Genomic DNA, 23,646 nt, shown 5'->3' on the forward strand with positions numbered 1-23,646 from the left:
GAAGCCACCCTCGAGTTCGAGATCTGCCCGCTGCCAGACAGTCCAGTTTCTCCCCGTATGAGTCTGGGTCCCCAGAGACTCACCCGGAACTGGAGTTCAGAGCAGTCGGGGACTTGTGATTCCCTCCCGATTCAGAAAGACAGCCGAGTCCTCAGTTGCTAGCCCTTGCTGCGTCTGCCTCCTTACCTCTGCACTTCCGCACCTCCTCTGAGTCTCAGTGTGCTTTTCTCTTTCCTTCTAGTTGTAGAATTTCCACTCAGACAGCCTTCCTGTAGTTCTGGATAATGTCCGTTTTGTCTTTTAGTTGTATTTTTGAATTTGTTGTGGGAGGTAGCAATTTCCAGTGTTTACCTATGCCGCCATGTTGGTTTGTCATTGAAAGTTTTTATTTTCAAATAAATAAAATTTATATGTGTGGAGAGCAGCTATTAAGGTGTTCTTGTGGCAAAGCCACATACAAGTCCCTGCTTGGAGGGCAAAGTCCTCCCAGCGAAATTACAGCCAAAGGCTATGGTTGTAGGGAAGCTTGACCTTATAGTCCGACCTAGTAGTCCTAGGTAGCTTAGGGATGTGGGCTGTGGGAGGTACAGCAAGTGCTGCCAAAACAAAGCTTGATAGAGAGTTCAGAGAATTGCAATAACAGGAAGAAGCAGATTTGAAACTCGAAAGAGAACATTGTAAATATCTTGACCACTCCCTTGTTTTCATTTGTGTGATCGGACTATAAAATAATTCTGTTTACAGGCGGGGTCACTGTGTCCTCATCCAGGCACAGTGATCCACCTGGCCCCAACTATATTCTCTTGTCTGTTTTCTTTAATCCTTCACCGCCCCTCCTCAAGTTCACCATTGGCCATGCTGGACTCGTTCAATATGAAAGTTTTTAGGTTTTATTTTTAAATCTTCCCTGAGGGTATTTTTTCCATTTGACCTTTTGAGAACCTGCCAGACTATTATTCAAAGGAGGTGAGCCACTTATATTCTCAGTAGCAAAGCATGAGTTCCATCCAGTTTGCCCACATCCATATCAACACTTGTGTTTTTAGTTATAGCCATCATAGTGAGCAAAAAGTGGTACCCCGTTGTGAGTTTTTATTGCACTTCCCTGATGATTAATGACTATCATCTTATTTAGCTATTTGTGTATCTGTTTTGGAAAAAGTGGCTATCCAAAACCTTTATAGACTTTATGTTCTTTAAAAAATATGTTTTTATTGATTTGAGAGAGGAAGGGAGAGGGAGAAATAGAAACATCAGTGATGAGAATCATTTATTGGCTGCCTCCTGCATGCCCCTACTGAGGATCAAGACCCAAACCTGGGCATGTGCCCTCACCTTGAGTCGAACTGTGACCTCTTGTTTCATGGGTTCAGGGACATGACCTCCTGGTTCATAGTTTGAAGATCCACACCTGCGGGGCAAAACTTTATGGAATTTAAATTTGAGTTGTCTTTGTGTTGTTGAATTGTAAGAATTTGTATATTCTGAATTCTAGTTTCTTACTGGTGACCATAACTGTGAAGTTTTTATTTGGTTTCTATTTCATTGATTAATGTCTCTTCTATGTCAGTACCACATGGTCTTATTTACTGTAGTTTTGTATTATTAAAATTAAGCCGAATAAATTTGAAGATCTGATTGCCTTTGTTGAACGATCCCATCTAGTAAATACAGAGGTACTGCAGAAGTAGTAGAAAATTAATATAGTATTACATGTCAACATAATTGAAAAATTAAATAAAAATAGGTGGAAATGGAAGGATTTTATAGGAAACTGGTTGGGGCAAGAAAAAATTTTTTGAAAAAATCTTTATTGACAGTAATACATAAGTCCCCCTCTTTCCCCCAATTACCCCCTCTAGCCTCCCTTCCCCCCCATCAGGCCCTCATCTTGGGGCATGAAATTATTAACAAAAGAAGGAAGGATTGTTTCAGACAAGGTCACCTGACTTGGGTATTTTCAGACAGATTGTCTCACTAATTTGTAATTACTTCCCCCAGGGGCTGAAACTGCAATTAAGATTTGATTTGCTGTCTTGGGGGCAAGTGGCTTAACATTAGCCTTTTGATTCTTTTTGACAATACTAATCAGTTTTTAAGTTGAGAAGTATGAGTCCTCCAATTTTATTCTTTTTCAAATTGAATGTTAGGATCAGGTTTTTAATTTCTGCAAAGAAATCTGGGATTTGGGTAAGGATTGCATAATTTGGAGAGTATTGCTACCTTAACACTATTAAATCCTCCAATCTATGAATGTGGATTTTTCTCTCCAGTTATTAGCTCTTTGATTTCTTTTAGTAATGTTTTATAATATTCAGAGTATAAAGTTTTTACTTTTAAGTTTGTTTGAAAGTTTTTATTTTTAAATTCTCCCCTGAGGATATTTTTTTTCCATTGGTTTCTAGAGAGAGTAGAAGAGGAGGGAGGGGGAAGAGACAGAGAGAGACATTGTAAGAGAGATACAGATTTGTTGTCTCCCACATATGACAGGTCGGGCGAGGATCTAGCCTGGGGAACCTGCACCTGAAGTATGTGCCCTTGACTGGGAATTGAACCCTAGACCCTTGGGTCCACAGTCTGATGCTCCAACCATTGAGCCATTCCAGCCAGGGGAAAAGTTCTTTATTTTATTTTTTAATTTAAATCTTTAAAGAAAAGAAAAAAGTAGTGTAAACAAGAAAGTAGCACAAAAATACAGAGTTGCATAAAAGACTGGTGATTGCTGCTGAGAAACTAAAGCCAGAGGATGTGGATTTGGGGAACACACACTCATTCACAAAGAGAGTGGCCTGAAGGGCAAAGGACCGGGCTCTTTAGAACTGGGGCCACACCCCAAATACCAATGTGAGGGGAAGCTATGATGAACTCCAGCTGCTTCTCCCAAGAGAGTCTGTCCAATGAGAGTGAGCCTCGGATAAGTGCATTAATACGATAAGTGACTGGAGAGCACCCAAAGTCTTAGCATCGCTCCAGACCTCCCTGAGGCCTAGTTCACAGCCTGGCCTCCCTTCGCTGTGCAGTTACTGAACATTGCTACTTAACTGCCCTGGCCTGGAATCCTGATTTCCTCCATTATGTTGTCACCATTCTATTGCCAACTCAAGGATGCCAGTGCCTTTTGGCCCCATTTGTGGTATTCTCTCAGGACCCACTCTACTAGTTTGGCTAAAAAAACAAAACAAAACCCCTCAGCTCTATTCGACTCCTGATCAGTTGAGTTCTCCCTGTTTTCCTAAATGAATATCTCAGAGCTCTTCATTTCCTTTTCTGATTGACACTCTTCAGTTCTTCCAGTTCCTTCATTTGGGATTTGGCAGTGGTCTCAGAACTTGTCAAGCAGGACATCTACGTCCACCTGCAAGAGATTGTTCCTCTTCCGGAGGCGTTGAATCTCCCTCTTGTCCACACTTCCACTAATCCCAGTCTCTGCTACCCAGTGGCCATTTCCACACTTCAGGTTTTCTCCCGTCAGGTTCATAGTGGGGCTTCCATAGTCGAGGCCCATCTCCACCTCACTTGTTTGACTATGCAGGTTGGAGAGAGAGGCAGATTTCCAAGGGGGAGTCTTCTTTGGACTGGACGTATTCCCAAAGAGAGGCATCTTTGGCCAGAATGCTTACAGCTTGGTGGTGGATGGGACAGTAGTGGGGACCAAGATGTTGAGGACGTTTTAAGCTTTGCTATCATGCCATTCAAGACACAGTGGAAGGTGCCCTGGCATTGTTTCTGCTGATCTGTCGCAGGAGCCACGTTTCAGGTTTTTAAAAATTAATGTTACTTTAAATGGAATGTTTTCTAGATACATTTGGCTTTTGTATATTGAGCTTGTATTAGACAACCTGGACAAGCTAATTTTATTAGTTGTATTAGTTTTTTTTATTGGATTCCTAAACAGTTTTCTTAAAATGCAAGATGTCTTCTACAAGGAGAGATAGTTTTCCTTTTTTGTTTCTAGTCTGGATGTCTTTTGCTTTTCCTTTTCCGTCTAACTGCCCTGGTACAGTATTGATACTAGAACTGGTGAGTGGGAATTCTTTCCTGGTCTTGTCTCAAGGAATTGAAGAATGAAGCAAGGATTAGAGGAGTTCAGGCAAGGCAGGAGTTTATTGTAGGCAAACACAAGCTCGCCACTTGGGAAGGGGACCCAAATGGATTGCCATTAAAGCATTCTGCCCTTTCCCCTTATCCTACCTAATAAAAGAGCAATATGCAAACTGTCTTTGCGATAAAGATGGCGGTGCCCACAACCAATAAGGAGGGAATATGCAAATTGACGTAACGAGGCGGAAGGCGGCTCTGGCTGGAGTCATGGCAGAAAGGCGCCTCCAGGCCGAAGTGAAGGTGGTGCGGGCAGCAGGGGAAGGAAGGCCTATTCTTGCATGAATCTTTGTGCATTGGGCCTCTAGTATTTGATAAAGGCCCTTTCTTTGTGTGGCTCTCTGATTGGTTTCTGGCCTTTTTGCAACATTTCATTTTGTACTTGCAAGAAAAAAATCCTTGTCACAAAACACTCAGTTTTCCTGGAAAACGTTTTGTGGTTTCAGCTCCAGCTGTCACGTCCATGCCTCCTCCTTCCACCCCTAATTCTTTCTTGCCTAATCCTGCTTCACACTCCTCTATGAATAGTAGTGGCAAGAGCAGACATCATTGTCTTGTTCCTTTCTTATAGGGAAAGCATTCAGTCTTTCACCATTAATTATGAAAGCTGTGGTTTTGTAGATACCTCTTATCAAGTTGAGGTGTCTCCTAACATGTTGCTCTCCCTAGATTTCCTTCTATGTCTACTTTCTGTTTTTATCATGAAAGGTGTTGGATTTTAAGATGCATTAAATGTCATTCACATTACATGTTGACTTCACTTGCTGTGCTGATCATGTGTGTGTGTTTTCCTTGGTTAGTGTAGCAAAAAAAGGTTTACCAATTTAATTGATTTTTTCAAAGACTTAACTTGTGGTTTTGAACCTTTTCTCTATTTTTGTGTTATTTTGGTGAAACTTTATGACATAATATAGACCCAATAGGAAAAAACTATGCACAGGCAAATTCCAGAGATCAGGTGTCTGCTTCCAGCTTCTTCCTGCATAAGAATTACATGGGCATACTCTTTCTGCAGCTGTAAACTGCAGGGGCACATGGACTCAAGAAGAAAACTCTTCAGGATCCTAAAGAACGTTAGTTTATGTAGGTTACAACAATAGTTACTACATTAGAAACTAAAACTGAGGAAATTTTAAAGTACAATAAAACCTTACATGTTTATATAAATCTTTTCCAAAAATAATAGTGAAAAGAGTAGCACTGTCTTGTATTTTTGCAAATCTCTTCAATGCCACATGTAGTTTTGGTTAAAATAGTTGAAGGGTGTTTATTGAGTGATAGAAAATCCTCTCAGGTAGGTGATTGTTTCATTATGGTCCTAAAGATTCACTGCCACGCTATTTTATCAGCTTTCACCTTTTTTTATTCTACATGACCATGTCATTGGACAAAGTGTGTTGTGGCTAGGGTGACTTAGAGCATGGGATCAGTTAGTTTCACAATTGAGTGATTGCCATCCTTTCTCACCCAGCAAAACTTGCATAGCTCCCAAGTTTGTTAGGGAAGGAAGACAATAGACCCGGGAGAGGGGAGGGTGAGAGGCTCAACCATTAATCTAATTTCCCCAAGGTTGTCACCATCCTCAACATAACTGCTGGCCAATGGGAGATCTTAATCCAAGGACACTTAGAAACTTTCAGCAGATGCTGACTTTGGGAGTGAATGTCCTTGGGAGTTGTGTCCTTGGGCAAAGCCCTGAATACCTCATCCTATTAGTCATGGATTTCCTGTGGTTCCTGATTAAGGGAAAGCAGAACACTCTTGTATGTATTAACTAGGCGATAATTATGGCTCTGCATTTAACTGATTGCTGGATCTGTCATCCCTTAATTGGTCCTGCTGACAAGAAAGTATATTCTGTCCTATAGGTCTCTTCTGGTACTTGAGGTCCCCTTGCATCATTAATCTCAACATTCAGTTTATGAAGTCTGAATATTAACCCATCCCAATAAAATGCCTGTATTGTGGTTCTTGCTACCCTCTCAACAGAACCTGGACAACTAGAATGTGATTGATAGTGACGGGGTAACTAACAGGGAATAACAGTTTTATCAGGTTTCTCTTCAGTGGCATTTCAGCCTGTTTTATGGGAACTGATCACTTTTATGGAAAGAATTTTTCTATGTCAGGAGGCACAAAATTAGCTCACTCATTTTAATAGGTGATACTTAACATTCCTAATACAGTTTGTATCCTAACACAATACTGCATCTTATGTAGCTTATACTTGGCTACTAAACACAAATCTGTTATTTGGAGTTGTCAGAGATTTTTAGAGGTTTGAGACCACCAACCCTCTAATGCAGCGGTTCTCAACCTATGGGTCGCGACCCCTTTGGGGGTCGAATGACCCTTTCACAGGGGTCGCCTAAGACCATCGGAAAACACATATAATTACATATTGTTTTTGTGATTAATCACTATGCTTTAATTATGTTCAATTTGTAACAACGAAAATACATTCTGCATATCAGATATTTACATTACAATTCGTAACAGTAGCAAAATTACAGTTATGAAGTAGCAACGAAAATAATTTTATGGTTGGGGGTCACCACAACATGAGGAACTGTATTAAAGGGTCGAGGCATTAGAAAGGTTGAGAACCACTGCTCTAATGGATCGTGTTTTTTTGAGTTGGGTACCGAAAGTGAGTTATTAGGCAGAACTCCAAGGAAGGTTAACTGACTCCTTCACGTGTACTCTTATCTTTAATTCCCACTTCAGGAAATAATACAACTAGAAAAGGTGGGAAACTACAATTGACCCTTGAACAGCATGGGTTTAACTTTAAACTGAAGATCCATTTATACATGGATTTACTTTTCAACAAATAAAGTAGTATAACTTTGTTGTAAGAATGCAGTATATCATACATATGACATACAAAGTGTGCTATTAGTAAGGCTTTTCAGTCAACAGTAGACTAGTTAAGGTTTTGGAGTCAAAAGTTATACTTGGATTTTCAGTTTTAGGGGGTGGAGGTGGGATGGGGGGGGAGTCAGTGCCTCTAACCCCTGTGTTGTTCAAGGGTTATCTAAAGTGAAAACTTTGTTACAGAATGGTAGTTGCATTGCTCTGCTAGCCAGTGATGATGGGATATAGTAATTTCGAATATCCCATGCTATACCTGGATTATACGTATAATCAGGAAAAAGAGAGCAGTTTACTTCCCACTCCTGTTTTTTATGTGGCTCTCACTGGTGAACCAGCATGGTATCTGGGACATACTTAGGTAGCAGGGATTCTAGTTGTGGGCTGACCTCCAAAAAAGGCCTGGTCTTCCTGCTGAGTCGCAGTCTAGTCACTCAGCCTGGTGTTGCCTAAGAGAAAGTACGAAATTAGAGTATTTGATTGAGTGGCCTGAGAGTCTGAAGAGAGCATTTAGCTAGATATATGAAAGATTGGAGAATAGAGGTGTAGGCGAATGGCTTCACCATGGTGCTCTGATGACTTTGGCCTTCCCATGCGCTGCACAGTTCATCTCGGTCTGACCCACACTTTGGCAGGGCACCCTGCAAGTCCTCCCAGAACAAATGTTGATACGCAGCCTTATGAGAAATAGCCACAGTGTTGTTTCTTGTGTGCCTGCCTACTTTCAGTTGAGCACAGGATTTTACCACCCTTGCCCTGGGGGGTGTAGCTGCAAGGCTATACAATGACTACAGGTGGCTCCTCCAAAGCCTGTGTTCTCATGGACCTCAGTATGACCTTCTAGGACTGGGAACACCGCTACTGGTTTTGCTGTTTCAGTAAGTAATAAACTGCATGTGAATCCCTTTGGTCTTTCTCCTTTCTATGTGGCAATATGGAGAACCACCAGCTTTACAGCTGTGATAGTAGGACTTCTAGCCCTGCTGAGCATGGTGCTACTGCTTAGGGAAGACTGCTTAACTTCCTTTGTTATGACAATTAAGTGTGATAATGTATTTAGAGCATTCAGGAAAGTTCTTGGCATAAAGTAAGTTCTCAAATGTTAGCTATTAGTATTAATGAAGTTGTTTTATAAATAATAGTGTTGTATTATAAATATTGTAAAATTTAGAATACTCTAGTCTTCAAAGCCTATTTCAAGGACTGGTAACCTAACTTCTCTGATGATTGAGGATACAGAAACTCAGAGCTACAACAGGTTCAATAAATCATAATACTTTTGGAATTCCTGAAAAGTGGCTCTTACACTTAGAATGTTGGTGTAAGTGGTTTCAGTGAATTGTTTTTAATAGAGGTTTTCAAATATAGCTTTTTTCCAATACAAAGCAGTTTTTCAAGGAAAAATGCTGGTTTTCCAAGCACATCAGTAGGCACTCTCCAAATAAACTTTGGCTTGTGGAAGTTAGACATAATGGAAAATTTCAATTAAAAATGCCAAAACAGCCTGGCCTGCATGACTCAGTTGTTGAGCGTTGACCTATAAACCAGGAGGTCATGGTATGATTCCTGGTCAGAGCACATTTGCTGGGGTTGCCGGCTGGATCCATAATGTGGGGCATGCAGGAACCAATCAATAATTCTCTTTCATCTTTGATGTTTCTATCTCTCTCCCATTTTCTTTTTTGAAATCAATAAAATCACGATTGGCATAGATGTGAAGAAGGGACTGTTTCCCATCTATAACTTAAAATAAGGACTTCTCTTAAATTTGGTTTTCAGCAACTACAGATGTTTATTCATTCATTGAAGCCTGCTAGATATTGTCTAAATATGCATCTTTGTATTTGTGTTACCCCGAGTCAGTCTCTTTTTTATGCCTTCCATCTTAGCTATAACTTATTTTTTGCTGTGTAATTTTTATAATAAGGCTGACCTACAAATAAAGGAAGCTGCTGGGCTGACAATTTTTCAATTAAACCACATCCTTTGTTTTCCTTTTTCTTTTCTTTTCTTTTTTTTTTTTGGTATAGTGGAAAGACAGAGAAACATTGATGTGAGAGAAACATATCGATTGGTTGCCTCCAGCACAAGCCCCAACCAGGGTCCTGGCCCTGGGCCTGGGAGGAGTCTGCAATTAAGGTACTTACCCTTGACCGGAATAGAACCTGGGATCTTTTGGTCTGCAGGCCTTGGCATTATCCACTGAGCCAAATCTGCTAGGGCATAAGTCTTTATTTATTTATTCAAATTCTTTTTGTTTAAAGTATTACACGAATCTTCTTTTTCCCCCATTGACCTCTCCCGGCTGCTCCCACCCCCCAGCACATGTCCTCACTCCCTACTGTCTGTGTCCATTGATTATGCTCATTATCATGCATACAAGTCCTTTGGTTGATCTCTTACCCTCTTACCTGCCACCTTCCCTCATAGGTTGGACAGTATGTTTGATGTTTTTATATCTCTGGTTCTATTTTTGTTCATCAGTTTATGTTCATTATATTCCACAAATGAATGAGATCATGTGATACTTATCTTTCTCTGACTGGCTTATTTCGCTTAGCATAATGCTCTTCATTTCCGTCCATGCTGTTGCAAATGGTAAGAATTCCTTCTTTTTACAGCAGTGTAGTATTCCATTGTATAAAAGTACCACAGTAATCACCAATCATTTGCTGATGGGCCACTTAGGCTGTTTCCAAATCTTAGCTATGGTAAATTATGCTGCTATGAACATAGGGGTGCATACTAGGTGTATTGGTTAATAATGCAGATTTTGTAATAAAAGAAAACATGATAATTTCAAGAGAAACATCAAAAGTGCTTTATTCAAAGTAATGTCCATTGCTGGCTACACATTTCCTCCATCTTTCAGGTAATTTGTGGATAATGTCCCAATAGAACGTTTCTTGTTTTGTGGCAAACCATTCAGAGACCCAATTTTCCACTTCTTCATATGTTTTCAAGTGCTGCTCAGAAAGTGCATGTGCCATCGATCAGAACAAGTGATAATCTGAAGGAGCAAGGTCTGGTGCATACAGCAGGTGGGTTAATACTTCCCAGGCAATACCTTTTAACGTGTCTTTAACTGGTTTTGAAGTGTGTGATGGTGCGTTACCATGAAGCAAAATTACTTTGCCATGTCTTCTGGCATATTCTGGTCTTGACAGGGTACCTCAGGCCGTGTCATCTGTTTGGATCTAGCCCAAATTGGGGTGGGGCCGGCTGGGTTTGGGTCTTGTGGGATTTTGAGGTGCACGTGGGTGGGCGGGGACTTGACTCTGGTTCCCGTGGCATGCCCCAGACTCTGACAGGAGGAAGATTTTCATATACATTTTACTAATTTTCTTTCATCTCTGACACTTCTATTATAGAGAAAGGGCAAACAGCAATATTAAAATATTTCCTCTAATTAATTCCCTTTTAATGTGCATGAATTTTGTGCACCGTGTCACTACTTTATTTATAAAAATCACAGAGGTTGTAAAAGTAATTCCTAGAATAAATGGGTTTAGGAAACAAGTTATAGAGGCAAAGGAAGGTCACTTGGAGCTTGGGAGTGGGGAAGTTAATGGTACCATGGGTGGTGGAGTGAGGGGAGGGGAGGGATGAGAAAAGGGAAAGAAAGGTGAATTTAGGAGTGTATAATGTGTTCAAAACTTATATTTTTCTTATTGATTTTTTTTCTGCCAATTTGTTGAAAGGGGGGAATGGAAGTCTTGGAATCTGAATTGCTACTTCTCCCTTGTTTATGTTTTTGCTTCTTGTATTTTAATGCTCTGTTAGGTGAATATAATTGTGATATTTTCTTGGTGGCTTGATCCTTGTGCGGTTATAAAATGTCTCTCTTAATCTCTAATAATATTTTTTTTGTTTTATTACTGTTTTGTCTGATAATTAATAGTCACTTCTCCCCTTTTACTTTCAACCTATTTGTATATTTGTATCAAGTCTGTCTATTGGAGACAGCATATCATTCAGTCTTTTACTTTTAAATTTTTAAATGGAGAGAGATAGAAACATCAAGGATGAGAGAGAATCATTGATCGGCTGCCTCATCCACGCCCCTCAGCAGGGATTGAGCCCACAACCCAGGCATATGGCCTGATATTTTCTAATGTAGCATTTAAATTTATTTAATGATTTTAAAAATTATTTGATGGAAGTGCAGATTACTTTAAAAGTTGTTTTTATTTATGCCTTTAAAGATGTTAAGCATTTAAAACTTGATTTGTTATATTTGTGGTTTTTAACAAAGTGAAAAGACTGTCACTGGTGTGGGATGGAGAGGTGAGGAATGTGGGGCTCAGTGAGGCTATTTGCCCCCCCCCCACCCCCCCTTGGGCACCAGGACCAACGATCACCAGCTGTCCACGTACCAAAAAATTATGCTTCTGAAATCTCTTGATGTCGATTCCACACATAGAGTAATTAGGCTGCTCTATGTGTGTCACTCCCGACAGAAGACCTTTTTGTTGTGCTTTTTAGAATACTGGCAACCCTAGAGTCTGTGTATACCCACACACTTAGATGTGTGAATGAACCAATGTAGTCGAAACAGTTGATACTGGGAATAAAAGAAAGGGAAATAGGATTTTAAGTGTAGATATTTGATAGGAGGAAGGTCAGCTCCACCACTGTAAGTGCACATTACAAGGATGCATTTTTTTTTTTTTTGGCTAAGCCAGTTCTGAGGCCCATCCTTTTCGATCAGCACAACTGTCTGGTGGCCCGATTTATTGCCGAATAGCCGGCCACCTCTTCCCGCCCTTACCCTGGTATTAGCCACAATCCAATCCCCTGTCCGGCCTTCCTTCCTTTACTGGCTTGTCCCCCCGAGACGGTGGGGTCCCTGCCTAGAGTTTGGGCAGCCAAGCATCTCAAAAAGAACTCAGGGTGAGGGCCAGAGCGAGTGACCCCTTGCCCTCTGTGCCAGGGGCTCGTGTTTGGGGCTGGTGGTGGGAGTGGGGAGCGGGGCAGGGATGCAAGCACCATGATGCTAACAATAAGCATTTATTGGGCAACTGTAGAGAGCTGAGTATGGAGCTGAGTGCTAGCCATGCATGAGGCCACAATCCTCAGTCCCTGGAGGAGGAAAGCTAGCCAGCTCCATTTTACAGAAGGAAACAACGCACAGGCAGGGTAGGCCAACCCCCAGAAGGCCCACAGGGAGGGAGTACATCGAGGCACTGGGAACGAAGTCCAGGTGCGTCTGGGCGCAGGTGCCCGAGGCTTCCCTTCTCCCATATCCACCCCCAGGGCCTGTGCACCTGCCCTGGGCTGCTCCAGGTGCTGGGCCTCCATGAACCTGAAGGGGGTTCATTAGGGTTCCGATTGCTTCGGGCTGTGAGTCTAAGGGAGCAGCCTGGCTCGTTATAACGGGACATCAGAAATGGCTTGGGACGCGCTCTAATGGGGGGGACGCAGACGGTGTGGGTCCCTGCTTCGTCCGGGTGGTCTGCACCCGCTCCCCCAGCAACGGGCTCCTCAGCGGGGCTGGAGTTCGATGGGGATCCGGTTGTGGGCCAGGAGGTAGGAGTGCGCTCCCGGAGGCGCGAATTCCTCATCTCCCATTACGCCAGGAAGAGCAAACCGAGGCCCAGAGAGGGAAGTAGACTGGACTAAGGTCATTCTGGGGAACCGCCCCTTCCCGAACCGCCCCCCACACACACCCTATCCCACCGTAGGGCTCTCAGCCCTGCTGCACCCTTCCCCGCTCCATCCTTCCAAGGCTGTCGGGCTCGCCCCCTCCTCACCGTGCACCTAGGCCAGCCACCGCCGCCTCCTTCCCAGCGTTCTCCAAGGATGCATTTTTAAAAAAATATATTTTATTGATTTTTTACAGAGAGGAAGGGAGAGAGATAGAGTTAGAAACATCGATGAGAGAGAAACATCGATCAGCCGCCTCCTGCACATCTCCCACTGGGGATGTGCCCGCAACCCAGGTACATGCCCTTGACCGGAATCGAACCTGGGACCCTTCAGTCCGCAGGCCGAGGCTCTATCCACTGAGCCAAACCGGTTTCGGCGGGGATGCATTTTTTCTACATCTGATGGTAGGGGCAACTTGCTGATAGGAGTTAGAAGCAGGATTAGGCAGACAGGGTAACGGGTAGAAGAAGAAGGAAGTGTGGACACGACAGTTGGAGCTAGTTGAAACCACAAAATGTTTTGTAGAAAAATAGGATGTCATGAGACAAGGATGTTTTACTTGCAAGAGCAAAATAAAATGTTACAAAAGACAGGAAGGAAGAGGGAAGGAGGAGGAGCAGCACAAGATAGATTTTGAGATTGTTCTAGGCTGGGAACCAATCAGCGGCATAGACAAAGACCAGCTTTTAGCAGATAGAAGGGGGAAGAGCAGAATGCTTTAATGGCAACCTAAATTTGGGTCCCTTCCCTGAGTGGGGGGTTGGGGAAGGCCCTGTGTTTGCTTGCAATAAAGTTCTGCCTTGCTTGAACTCCTCTGGTCCATGGCTTCATTTTTCAATTCTGTGAGATGTGGCCTCAGGAAGAATTCCTACTTGTGGGTTCCGTTATCATTGACTGATGTTCTGAATAAGGGAAGCATCTGTGTAGTTTGGAATGTATGGTACTAGGGAGGAGAGGAAAGGTCTTAGACAGTAAAATTATTTTATTTTTTAAATATATATTCTTATTGATTTTAGAGAGGGAGGGAGAGGGAGATAGAAACATCAATGATGAGAGAGAATCGTTGATTGGCTACCTCCTGCACATTTCCTACTGGGGATTGAGCCCACAACTAGGCATGTTCCCTTGACTGGAATTGAACCTGGGACATTGTGTCCACAGGCCAACACTGTACTCATTCAGCCAAACCAATTAGGGCCAATGTTAAGTTTGATCTTTATGTTCATGAAGTAAAATTGGTCTGCTGGCTTAAGTGATTTTTTTTTGTTTTCTCCAGAAAACGGGCTGCTCCTTTGTAGAGGAGATTCATATGTTCAGTCATAGCTGGAGTTTTTCAGGTGAGTGTCACTGTTTAACAAGTAAGGGTTTGATAAGGGATGCAGGCAAGGTGGAGATTTTCATGCAAAATGATTTCTTTTTCCAAGAGAAATTAAAACAATAGACTGGAAATCTGTCTCTGGTAAAGTCCATTTTTTGCATTTCCATGTAAAAGGTATAAGACTAAGTACATTGTATTTATTCAAAAGTAGAGATTGCAATAAAAAAAACAGAAAACAGAACACCTTCCCTCTAATTTCAGGGATGCTTTTGCAGCCCTCGGGGGATGTCCACTTGCCAGCGGGGAGCAGACCTAAGCTGCAGTTGGACATCCTTAGCACTGCTGAGGAGACAGGAGAGGCTCCCACCACCACTGCTGTACTAGCAGCCATCAGCCTGGCTTGTGGCTGAGCAGAGCTCCCCTATGTGGGAGTGCACTGACCACCCGAGGGCAGCTCCTGCATTGAGCGTCTGCCCCCAGGTGGTCAGTGTGTGTCATAGTGACCAGTCATTCCCAGTCTTTCTGCTGTTAGGGTCAGTTTGCATATTACCCTTTTACTATATAGGATAGAGGCCTGGTGCACAGGTGGGGGCTGGCTGGATTGCCCTGAAGGGTGTCCCGGATCAGGGTGGGGGTCCCGCTGGGGTGCCTGGTCAGCCTGGATGACGGGCTGATGGCTGTTTGCAGCTGGTCACACCCCCTTCAGGGTGGGGGTCCCCACTGGGGTGCATGGCCAGTCTGGATGAGGGGCTGAGGGCCGTTTTCAGGCTGGCGGGTGACTGAAGCTCCCAGCCTCTCCTTTTTTTCTTATTCTTTTTTTTTTGTTTTTATTCTGGGATTTATTTACTTTCTATGGCTGTCACTGAAGCTGAGAGTTGGCTTTAGCTCTGAGGCCGGCTCCAGCTTGAGGCCTCGGCTGCTGGAAGCAGATATCTGGGCTTTGTTTAGCTTCTATAATTGAAACTCTGTTGCCATTACTGCCGCTCTAAGCTCTGAGCCCGCTGCCGGCTGAAAGCAGCTATCTGGAGCTTGTTTAGCTTCTATACTTGCAACATAGTTGCTTAGAGTGCAAGCTCAGAAAATTTTTTTTTCTTTTTTATTCTGGGATTTATTTACCTTCTATAATTGAAACTTTGTTGCTGTCACTGCTCTGAGGCCACGGCCTGCTGAAAGCAGGTATCTGAGGTTTGTTTAGCTTCTAAAATTGAAACTTAGTTGCTTTCAGAGCTCAGAGCCAGGCCGCAGCAGGCGGGGAACCTTGGCTTCCTCCATCACTGGAGCAAGCAAACCTCCTGCTTGCTTCAGCTGTGTGGCTGCCAGCCGCCATCTTGGTTGGCAGTTAATTTGCATATCGCCCTGATTAGCCAATGGGAAGTGTAGCGAAGGTATGGTTAATTACGTTTGTCTATTTATTAGATAGGATATTTATAATTTTAATGTTGTTTAGTGATAGCCTTCTTCTCTAATATTGTGTTCTCTTTTTTTCATGGTCAGTGTTAGAACTGAAGCTTTTAATGATTTTGTGTTGTTTTTTTTTAAAGAATCTGAGTTTGTTGAATCTGTATTTTTGTTCGTTTTTTTGTTTATTTTACTGTATTTCATTTCTATGGTTCAATTTATTATTCTCAGTTCTTTTGATGTGCCGATTATTTCTCACTTTCTTTGTTCTAGTCTGTTTAATGCTATAAATTATCTTCTGGTCTTTTTAAAAAACAATCTTTATTTTTGAAAGTATTACTTAGGGTTCCCCATTAACTTCTTCCATCCCCTTCCCCTCACCCCTCTCCCAGTATTCAGGTCTTACGTGAACATTGGCATGATAGGAGACTATTATGAACTAAATTGTGTTCCCACACTCCCAGCCCTAATATCCAATGTGATAGTATTTGGACTTGGGCCTTTTAGGGATGTAATTAAATTTAAATGAGGTCATAAGAGTAGGTCCTTACTCCAAAAGGACTGGTGTCATTGTAAGTAGAATAAGAGACGCCAGATTCATTCTCTCTCTCCCCTCAAGTGTATCAAGCTTTCTTTATTTCTCAATTATTTTGCAATTTATAGTTACCTTTGCTCCATAATTTCTTGGTCATTTCCAGTGAATTAATCTGAATCATTTTTAATCCTTTGAAATTTGAGATTTATTTGTTGCATAACCATATGATCAATATTGACAAAAATTCATGTGCACTTCGAAAGAATGTATATTCTGAAGTTGTTGGGTATACTATTAACACCTTTCGTACCTCATAGAAATCTCTAAGACATACGCCAGGGACCGCACGTTTTCAGGCAAACTGCACGTTATTTAAATCATCATAATGCACTTTAGGTGTCGTTTTTCAATAATTATAACATTTTTATTTACAAAAACAAATAATTACACAATTAAAGTTCCTAGTACTTTTTTAATGTATGGTACTGCGTAAAACATTTTCCTCTATGAAGAGGGACCAAACAAAATACATAAGTATCTAGATTCGCTCCTTTTTCCATGGGCGTGAAAAACGAGAAAACTCGTGAGCGGTGCTTAACAGATGGCGCGCAAAACACGAGAAAACTCGTGAGCAGCACGAAAGGTGTTAATAAGGTTGTTTAATTTTATTTTACCTGTCTTTTTCCTATTATGTAGTTTGGTTATGATGGAGCCTCTTCAATATGTAATGCAATAAAGGGAAGTGCAAAAAATTTATGAGGTACACCTGTATTTGGTCGATAGAGGACTGGTTAAATGGTGGTGCAACCATAAAGTAGAATCTTACCTAGACAATGAGGTAGATATGTTAGTGAAATGATAAGATATCCTAGGTGTACAGTAATGAAAATCAGGCAAATTGTGGACAGTTTGGTAGGATTCCGTTTGTTTAAATAATGAGTCTTCATTTATATATTAGTTTTTTATTTTTTTTAATATGTTTTTATTGATTTTTCTAGAGAGGGGGAGAAAAAGTGGGGAGAGAGAGAAACATCAAGGGGTTGCCTCCCATCTGCACCCCTCATTAAATAAGTTGTGAAGATTCCACAAGAATCAAACCTGCAACCTGAGTATGACTCAGGCACACCAGCAAGGGCTGTGTATTAATGTTTTTTTAGTGTATCAAAATTTTCTGAAAGAGGAGGTGTTACAGCTGATATTCCCTTATGGTGTATATAAAGTAGTGATAGATAGTAACATTTTTTGTCATTTTAAAATAGTGAATATGAATACTTAGAATAAAGAGATACTTAATAAAAATAAAATCAGAAAGTAATCGCCACTTAAATGTAGGATGAATTCCTGTTATATATCATAGAAATATTATTGACATTTGCCATGTTTATTGTTGCATCCTCCTTTTCTATTTCTCTGTCGGAAATTAAAATGAGGATTTGTGTAATCTGAATTTTCAGGAATTACGATAGATACAGTCAGCACTGGTGTTCAGGTAAACTAATTTTAAAAGATGTTCTGTCCAGTCAAACAGCTTATTAATAAACGCCTTTATTTTTTTTTACAGATTCCTGACATTCAAAAAACCTGATTTTTAATACACTTCTACTACTTTAATCAATCAACAATGGATTGGAATGCTAAACCGAATAGTGTCACCTTACAACCAATGTATCCTAAAAAACAGTCATCTTTTTTGGAGCCGAGTATAATAAACACACCATCTCAAGTTCCTTTAAACCCTCCTGGAAGTAACCATCCTGCATGTATGTTTCGGAGTAACTCAAATCCAGTTTCACAGTCACCTCTCAACATCAGAAATACAACTTCCCATCAAATCTCTGCTTCTGATATACATAGTAGGACAATTTTTGCCTCACAAGTTTCATTGGAAAGAAAAACTTATGCAAATGTAAAAGGACCCAATCAACTAAATAACAGTTTGCAAATGTCTCCAGGAGTTGCACAAAATGTGTGGGCAAACTCACCAGTGAGGAATTCTATGTTTTCTCATACGGGGGCAGCTGTTTCTCAACAAACTGGTTTTAGAACTAATCCACCAAATGTAAATGCACTACAGAATCAATTTGTAACATCAGAAATCTATTCTATGCAAGGACAGATGGTCCCTTCTAATTCTGTAAGAGTTCCTGTAACTTATCAAGGAAACCAGAGACTTACCTCATCTTTATCAGAGCGACAGGCTGACTGTGCACAACAGTATACATCCAGTGGACTGACTTATGCAGATTACAGACCACGTCCAGAGCAATACAGTTATCCACCACAAAGTTTTTTGCAAAGTCCTACTCTTCAGAAACAAAATACTATGCAACTTACATCAGTACAAGTTAAAAATAGTCATCATTCAAATTCTGCACTGACATTACAGTCAAAGCAGACTGCATCTTTACCGTCCTATCAGATTGCAGTTATTCAGAATGAAAAAAGACTTCTTCCTCCTTATGACTGTAGGTACGCAGGCCAAACTTTGCAAAATACGCAGCATGTTATTACTCACTCTTCAGAAGTTCCTCAGAGTCAAGAAGTTCATACTTCTGAAATGAGGAAAGACTTTTGTAGGGGCTTTCAACAGCAAAACCTCAATGAAAATGTCAGTATAATTGGAAATTTTTGTAACGTAAAAGTAAATAATAATACCAATCAGCCTTTTAGTGAGCCTACTAGATCTGTGGATGATGTTCAGATTCTTCCTCAAAATAATCAAGAAGAAAGAGTAGATTTTTCTAATCTGACTCCAAGTCAAGTACTGGACACAAATATTGCAAAAGAGAAGTTAGTGAAGGATATTAAACAATTAGTAGAAATGAGAAAGAAATTTTCTGAACTGGCAAGGAAAATTAAAATTAATAAAAATGTTTTAATGTTAGCAGGTTGTATTAAGGCTAATAGTGAAACACCCCAAAATTCTGAACTGTCTCTGAAACAAACTGGCAAAATCCAGTTTGGACCACATGTAACCCCAGCCACTCCAGAGACTGCAGTGGATAAATCACCAAAAGCAGTGGAAATAGCTGAAGAAACAAATAGAATGCACAGTACATTGAATTCTAATCAAGAGACCAATTGCAGGAATTCTAACCAGGTTAATTCGATTTTACTAAATTCTGTATGTTCGGGAAAGGGGCCAGTGCCAGACCAGTTACATAATTTAAAAGATACCACTTCTTTCAAGATGCCAACTATGGAGAATAACCAGTTTTCATCAGGAAATATAGTCAATGTTGAAGAAAATGTGCAAACCAATTCTGAAACAATTTTAGTTCCTCAGTCTATGGCCTCTGAGTCATACACTTCAAAATATCTAAATGAAAATAGGCTACTTATCAGTCTCCTTGCACATGGAGATGAAATTGAGAAAAGGTTAATGAAAGATGGTTGTGAAACTATTAAGGATTCTAATCCACACAGTTTTGAAATGAAAGCTAATATCCAAATCACTAATAACCAACTGAACTTGAAAACCATGGAAACTCCAAGCTCTTGTAATATAAATGCCAGTGTATCAGAAAATTCTTCTTGCATGGACTATAAATTTCCCAAAACTGGAGTACCTCTGAATGCTGACAGTCATTTGGAATTGCTAGCAACATGTCTTAATCTGTGGAAAAAAACCCCTTCTGAACCCACAGAAAAAAAACAGTGTAATGAGTTAACAGCACAGAGAACAGCAGTTGGAATCTCAAAAGCTGGGGAAATCTGTGATAAAACTCCAGTTTCACTTGTGGGAAATTCTCAGAATAAGATGGAAAACTGCTCACAAGTAACAACTCTGCCAATGGTAGTGCAAAGTTATGAATCTACAGGTGCAACTACTATTAAGGGAACAGAACTTCAGATTGCTGTGGTGTCACCCTTAATTTCAGATATCAAAACATTGCCTGTCAAAGGAATAACACCTGATCCTTTACCTGAAACAGGCTATCCGGTTATTAAAGAAGGCAGTGTTTGTAGTTTACAGAATCAATTGGCAGAAAACAGAAGAGTGACTGCGGTATTGAAAGTGAACGAACCAGTTACAAGTACAACAAATAAGGTTTTGCCACTAATTCAGAAGGAAAAGCAAAATACGTCAACTAATGGTATTTCAGAAGATGCACCTAATACCAATCAAGGAAATCCAATAGAATCTGAACCAAATATTCATTGTCCTGTGAGTGATCAGCAAGCCTCATCTAACTCCAGGGACGATGATACTGTGAGTAGTGAGTTGTTGCAGATTGACAATATATGTTCTCTGGTTGAAGGTGATACATCTTATAATTATCAAATAGCAAAGATATTCAAGTCACCTCCTATTGAACAAATTGAGTCACAGAAATCATTACCTAATCTCCAAGTGATTAGTACTAAAAACCAAAAAGAACAATTAGACAATATCACTGAAAAGATAGAGCTTGGTTTACAAAAAGATAATTTTTTACAGTACACAGATGTTTTACATAAAATACCTGATCAATCAAAGTCACCACAACCTCTAGAGTCATTTTTGAAGAATGTTGATTCAAGTAGTGAAAATCCAGAGGAAAGCAATTTGAAGCATGATAGTAAAAAAGTAAGCACAGCTAAAGATATGTGTTCATCAGCTGCTCTTCATCAGGGCAGTAACCCCCAGGAAATTGATGTGTCCTGCAATCACACTGCCCAGGACCCTGCAGTAAATGAGGTTCTTGATAACACATCCATTTTCTTCCCACACAATCAGCTTTCAGAACTCTCAAAAGAATTTCCCTATGGTATTGAACCTGTGACTACACATGAAGATTCTCCAGCAAAACAAATAACAGACAAAAACTCAAAAGATCAGTCTTGTGATAAAACCAGCTGTGACTCCAAAGATGCAACTGACCACATAAAAATTACAATATTAAACTCAGAGCAAATGAAAGAATTATTTCCCGAACAGAATGATCAATCTTGTGAGTTAGACAAATTTACAAAATCAGAGAAAGAAAACCCTGTCACAAAAAAAGGAATCCACTGTGACTCACCAGTACATACAGATGGAGAAAGTTCCAATTTTGTTATGGATTCAGAGAAAGACGATGTCCGTTGCTGTGCATTGGGTTGGCTCTCTAATGTTTATGAAGGAGTTCCCCAGTGCCAGTGTAAGTCCATCAATAACTTGACTTCAAAGGTCGAAAATGGGAAAGATCGGTGTTCTCTGGAGACCAACAGTTGTAAACAAGGAGAGAGTACTTCTGATAAAGATTATTCCATGGTATTTAATAGTTCTCCAAATAACAATCCAACGATTGCGCTGACTGTTCCGATTGGGAAAAACCCTTTTTCTGAAACAGAACAAGGCAGGACTATGAAAGATCTATCAGAACCAAAATGCAGCTCACTAAGGACAGAACAAGAATTATCCGCTCCATCTTTTTCTAAAGAGGATAAAAAACTAGATTCCTTAAAATGTCACAAAAAGAAAAGAAAACTGAAATTTCATGAGATGACTTTTCATTCTAGTGCTAAAAGAAAGTTTTCTCAAGAGAGCTTGCAGAGAAAGATCATAGCACAAAATTCAAGTCCACCTAAAGCAAAGCCAGGTTTTTGGACAAATAAAAATAAAGACTTGCATATAAAAAATGGTTCTTTTGTACAGAAATTATTGCCAGAAAAGATAAAATTGGAAACAGGTGATCGTCAGCAAAAAGTTTCAGCAAAAAGGAAGTTAGGTGAAGGGAGCATACTTAATTCAGAGGTAAAGAAGATGAAGTATTTTAAACAAGAGCAAAATAAAAATGGAGATGGTACTTTGAAAACGTGTACTCTTTTGTCAAAACCCGATGATAGAGCCAAAGAAAAGACAGTATCTAATGTTAAATCATTAGGCTCTACGTCTAAGGATAATTTGCCTAAAGTTGTTATAACGCTAGAGCAGTATTTGCAAAGGCAGAAGCAGAAAGAAGCAATGGGTGTCAAAGCATCAAAATTAAACTGTGAGAAAAGTATACCATGTGATTCTCAATCCATGAGGTCCAGTAAACTTCCTATGCAAATAGGGAGTTCTGGGAAATCAAATGAGAGACACAGTAGCAGTGTGCAGACTTCTGAAGAATCATTAAGTATTTGTTCAAGCCATGATAAAAACACAAAAATTCACCATTCTCATGTGTCTAAATCATACCTTTTGGGGAATGCTAAAGAAACAGTTGGTGGAAAGCAACCTGATAAAATGCTCATTGATAAAACCAAATTAGATAAAAATTTAAACAACATAAACAATGGAGGTGAACGCAACCACTTGTCTCCCCAAGCAAAGGAGCAAAGGAAACAATATCTGAACAGAGTTGCATTTAAATGTATTGAACGAGAGAGCATTTGTCTCACAAAACTTGAGAGTTTGCCGAAAAATATTGAGAAGAGAGTGGAAAATAAACCTAACACCACTTTACCTAAGAAAAATACCACAGAAAAACAAAGCATGCTGGAGTTTAAATTATGTCCAGATGGACTGATTAATAAGAAGATAAACTCCACTGAAGAACAGAAGGATCTGCAACCTTGTCCTAGGAAGGAGCAAGCCCCTGTGCAAGGTCCAGTATGATAGTCCTCTGAATTTGAAATTTTGATTTAAACATTAGGAGATATGTAATCATTATTAGTGATAGCTTTTACCATCTTTGAAACAGTGGTAACATCGATTTTACTCATATGAGGGAGGCATATGAAGCAAGAATGTCATCAAACGCAGGGTGGCAAATAGGTCTTTTGTCATGACTGTTGGTTAACTGAATTATAGAATTTTCAACGTAGAGGAAGACAGAAAATAGATGACTAATTATTTGTGGTAGAATGGAAACAGGAGTTACGGATATTATGTAAAAGTATTGTGCTGAAAAATTCAGATTGAAAAACTGAAGGATCTGAATGGAAATGTTTCTCTTCTGCTTTTCAGACAAGTATCTGTTAAGTTGCATAAAGTTATAGCTGAAATAGGCACATTTTCTTAGAGGGTCAGAGAGATGTATTATTTTAAAAGTATGGATAATTTCACTTCCTGCTTTTAACCAGGTGCATAGAATTTGAGGGATGGAAGTAATGCTAATATTGAAAGTGGGTTGGGTGGAGGCAATGGGAATTACGTTTGTCATGTGCCCTTTAATAACTTGAAATGTGATGGATTTTCAACCAAAGTGAAAGTAATTGCATAGTTCAGGTGAACTTTTCAAGTAAATTTTTTTCCAAATTTGAGAAATTAGGCACTTTAAATATGAGAAAGAATTTTCCTGATGCCACCCCCTCCCTTTTTTTCTAATTTCTTACCTGAGGATATTTTCCATTGATTTCTACAGAGATTTGAAGGGAGGGGAAAAGATGGAGAGAGAAAAGTCTATGTGAGAGAGACACATTGATTGGTTGCCTCCCACACATGTCCTGACTGTGGCTGGGGTTTTGAGCCTACAACCAAAGTATGTGCTCTTGACTGGACTCAAACCAGAACCCTTCAGTTTATGGCCAATGTTCTATCCCTGGAGCCAAACCAGGTAGAGCTCTTGAGCCGTTTTAGAATGATGTGAATATAAGAATACTTTTTAGGCTTAATCTAAATTTTCTTCATTGTAGTACTAAAATTGGTGGATAACAATATCTGGATATCTCAAAATGAATATTTAAATAGTTACAGGAATAAAAAGTTCCAAAGAAGACTGGATAAAAGGTGCACCTGAGGAGAAAAGGATTCCAGAAGCCAACCAAGAAATAGGTAAAATCATAAACTATTTAATACTTTTTATTTTTCTGTTAGTCTGACATA

The 23,646-nt window shown here is 40.2% G+C and overlaps 1 protein-coding gene and 1 pseudogene across 11 annotated transcripts in view; one reads left to right on the top strand and one right to left on the bottom strand.

Annotated features, from left to right (window-relative positions):
- KIAA1551 (KIAA1551 ortholog) overlaps nucleotides 1-23,646 on the top strand; it is a 40,561-nt gene that overhangs the window by 10,560 nt on the left and 6,355 nt on the right. For 4 of the 11 annotated variants that reach the window (XM_014539205.1, XM_005865661.2, XM_014539206.1 and 1 more), the window contains exons 4-6: nucleotides 13,898-13,958; nucleotides 17,434-22,426; nucleotides 23,512-23,595. In XM_014539205.1, coding sequence (XP_014394691.1) covers nucleotides 17,494-22,426; nucleotides 23,512-23,595 — 5,017 coding nt within the window. In that variant the 5' untranslated portion in view covers nucleotides 13,898-13,958; nucleotides 17,434-17,493. Of the gene's footprint in view, nucleotides 1-2,490; nucleotides 2,529-11,916; nucleotides 12,596-13,897; nucleotides 13,959-17,433; nucleotides 22,427-23,511; nucleotides 23,596-23,646 lie in introns of those variants that run through there. The other 7 variants (XM_014539208.1, XM_014539210.1, XM_014539209.1 and 4 more) reach the window with 6 other exon arrangements.
- Nucleotides 2,639-4,239, bottom strand: LOC106725994 (annotated as a pseudogene).

Source organism: Myotis brandtii, unplaced genomic scaffold (genome assembly GCF_000412655.1).
Source record: "Myotis brandtii unplaced genomic scaffold, ASM41265v1 scaffold209, whole genome shotgun sequence".
Taxonomy (NCBI): domain Eukaryota; kingdom Metazoa; phylum Chordata; class Mammalia; order Chiroptera; family Vespertilionidae; genus Myotis; species Myotis brandtii.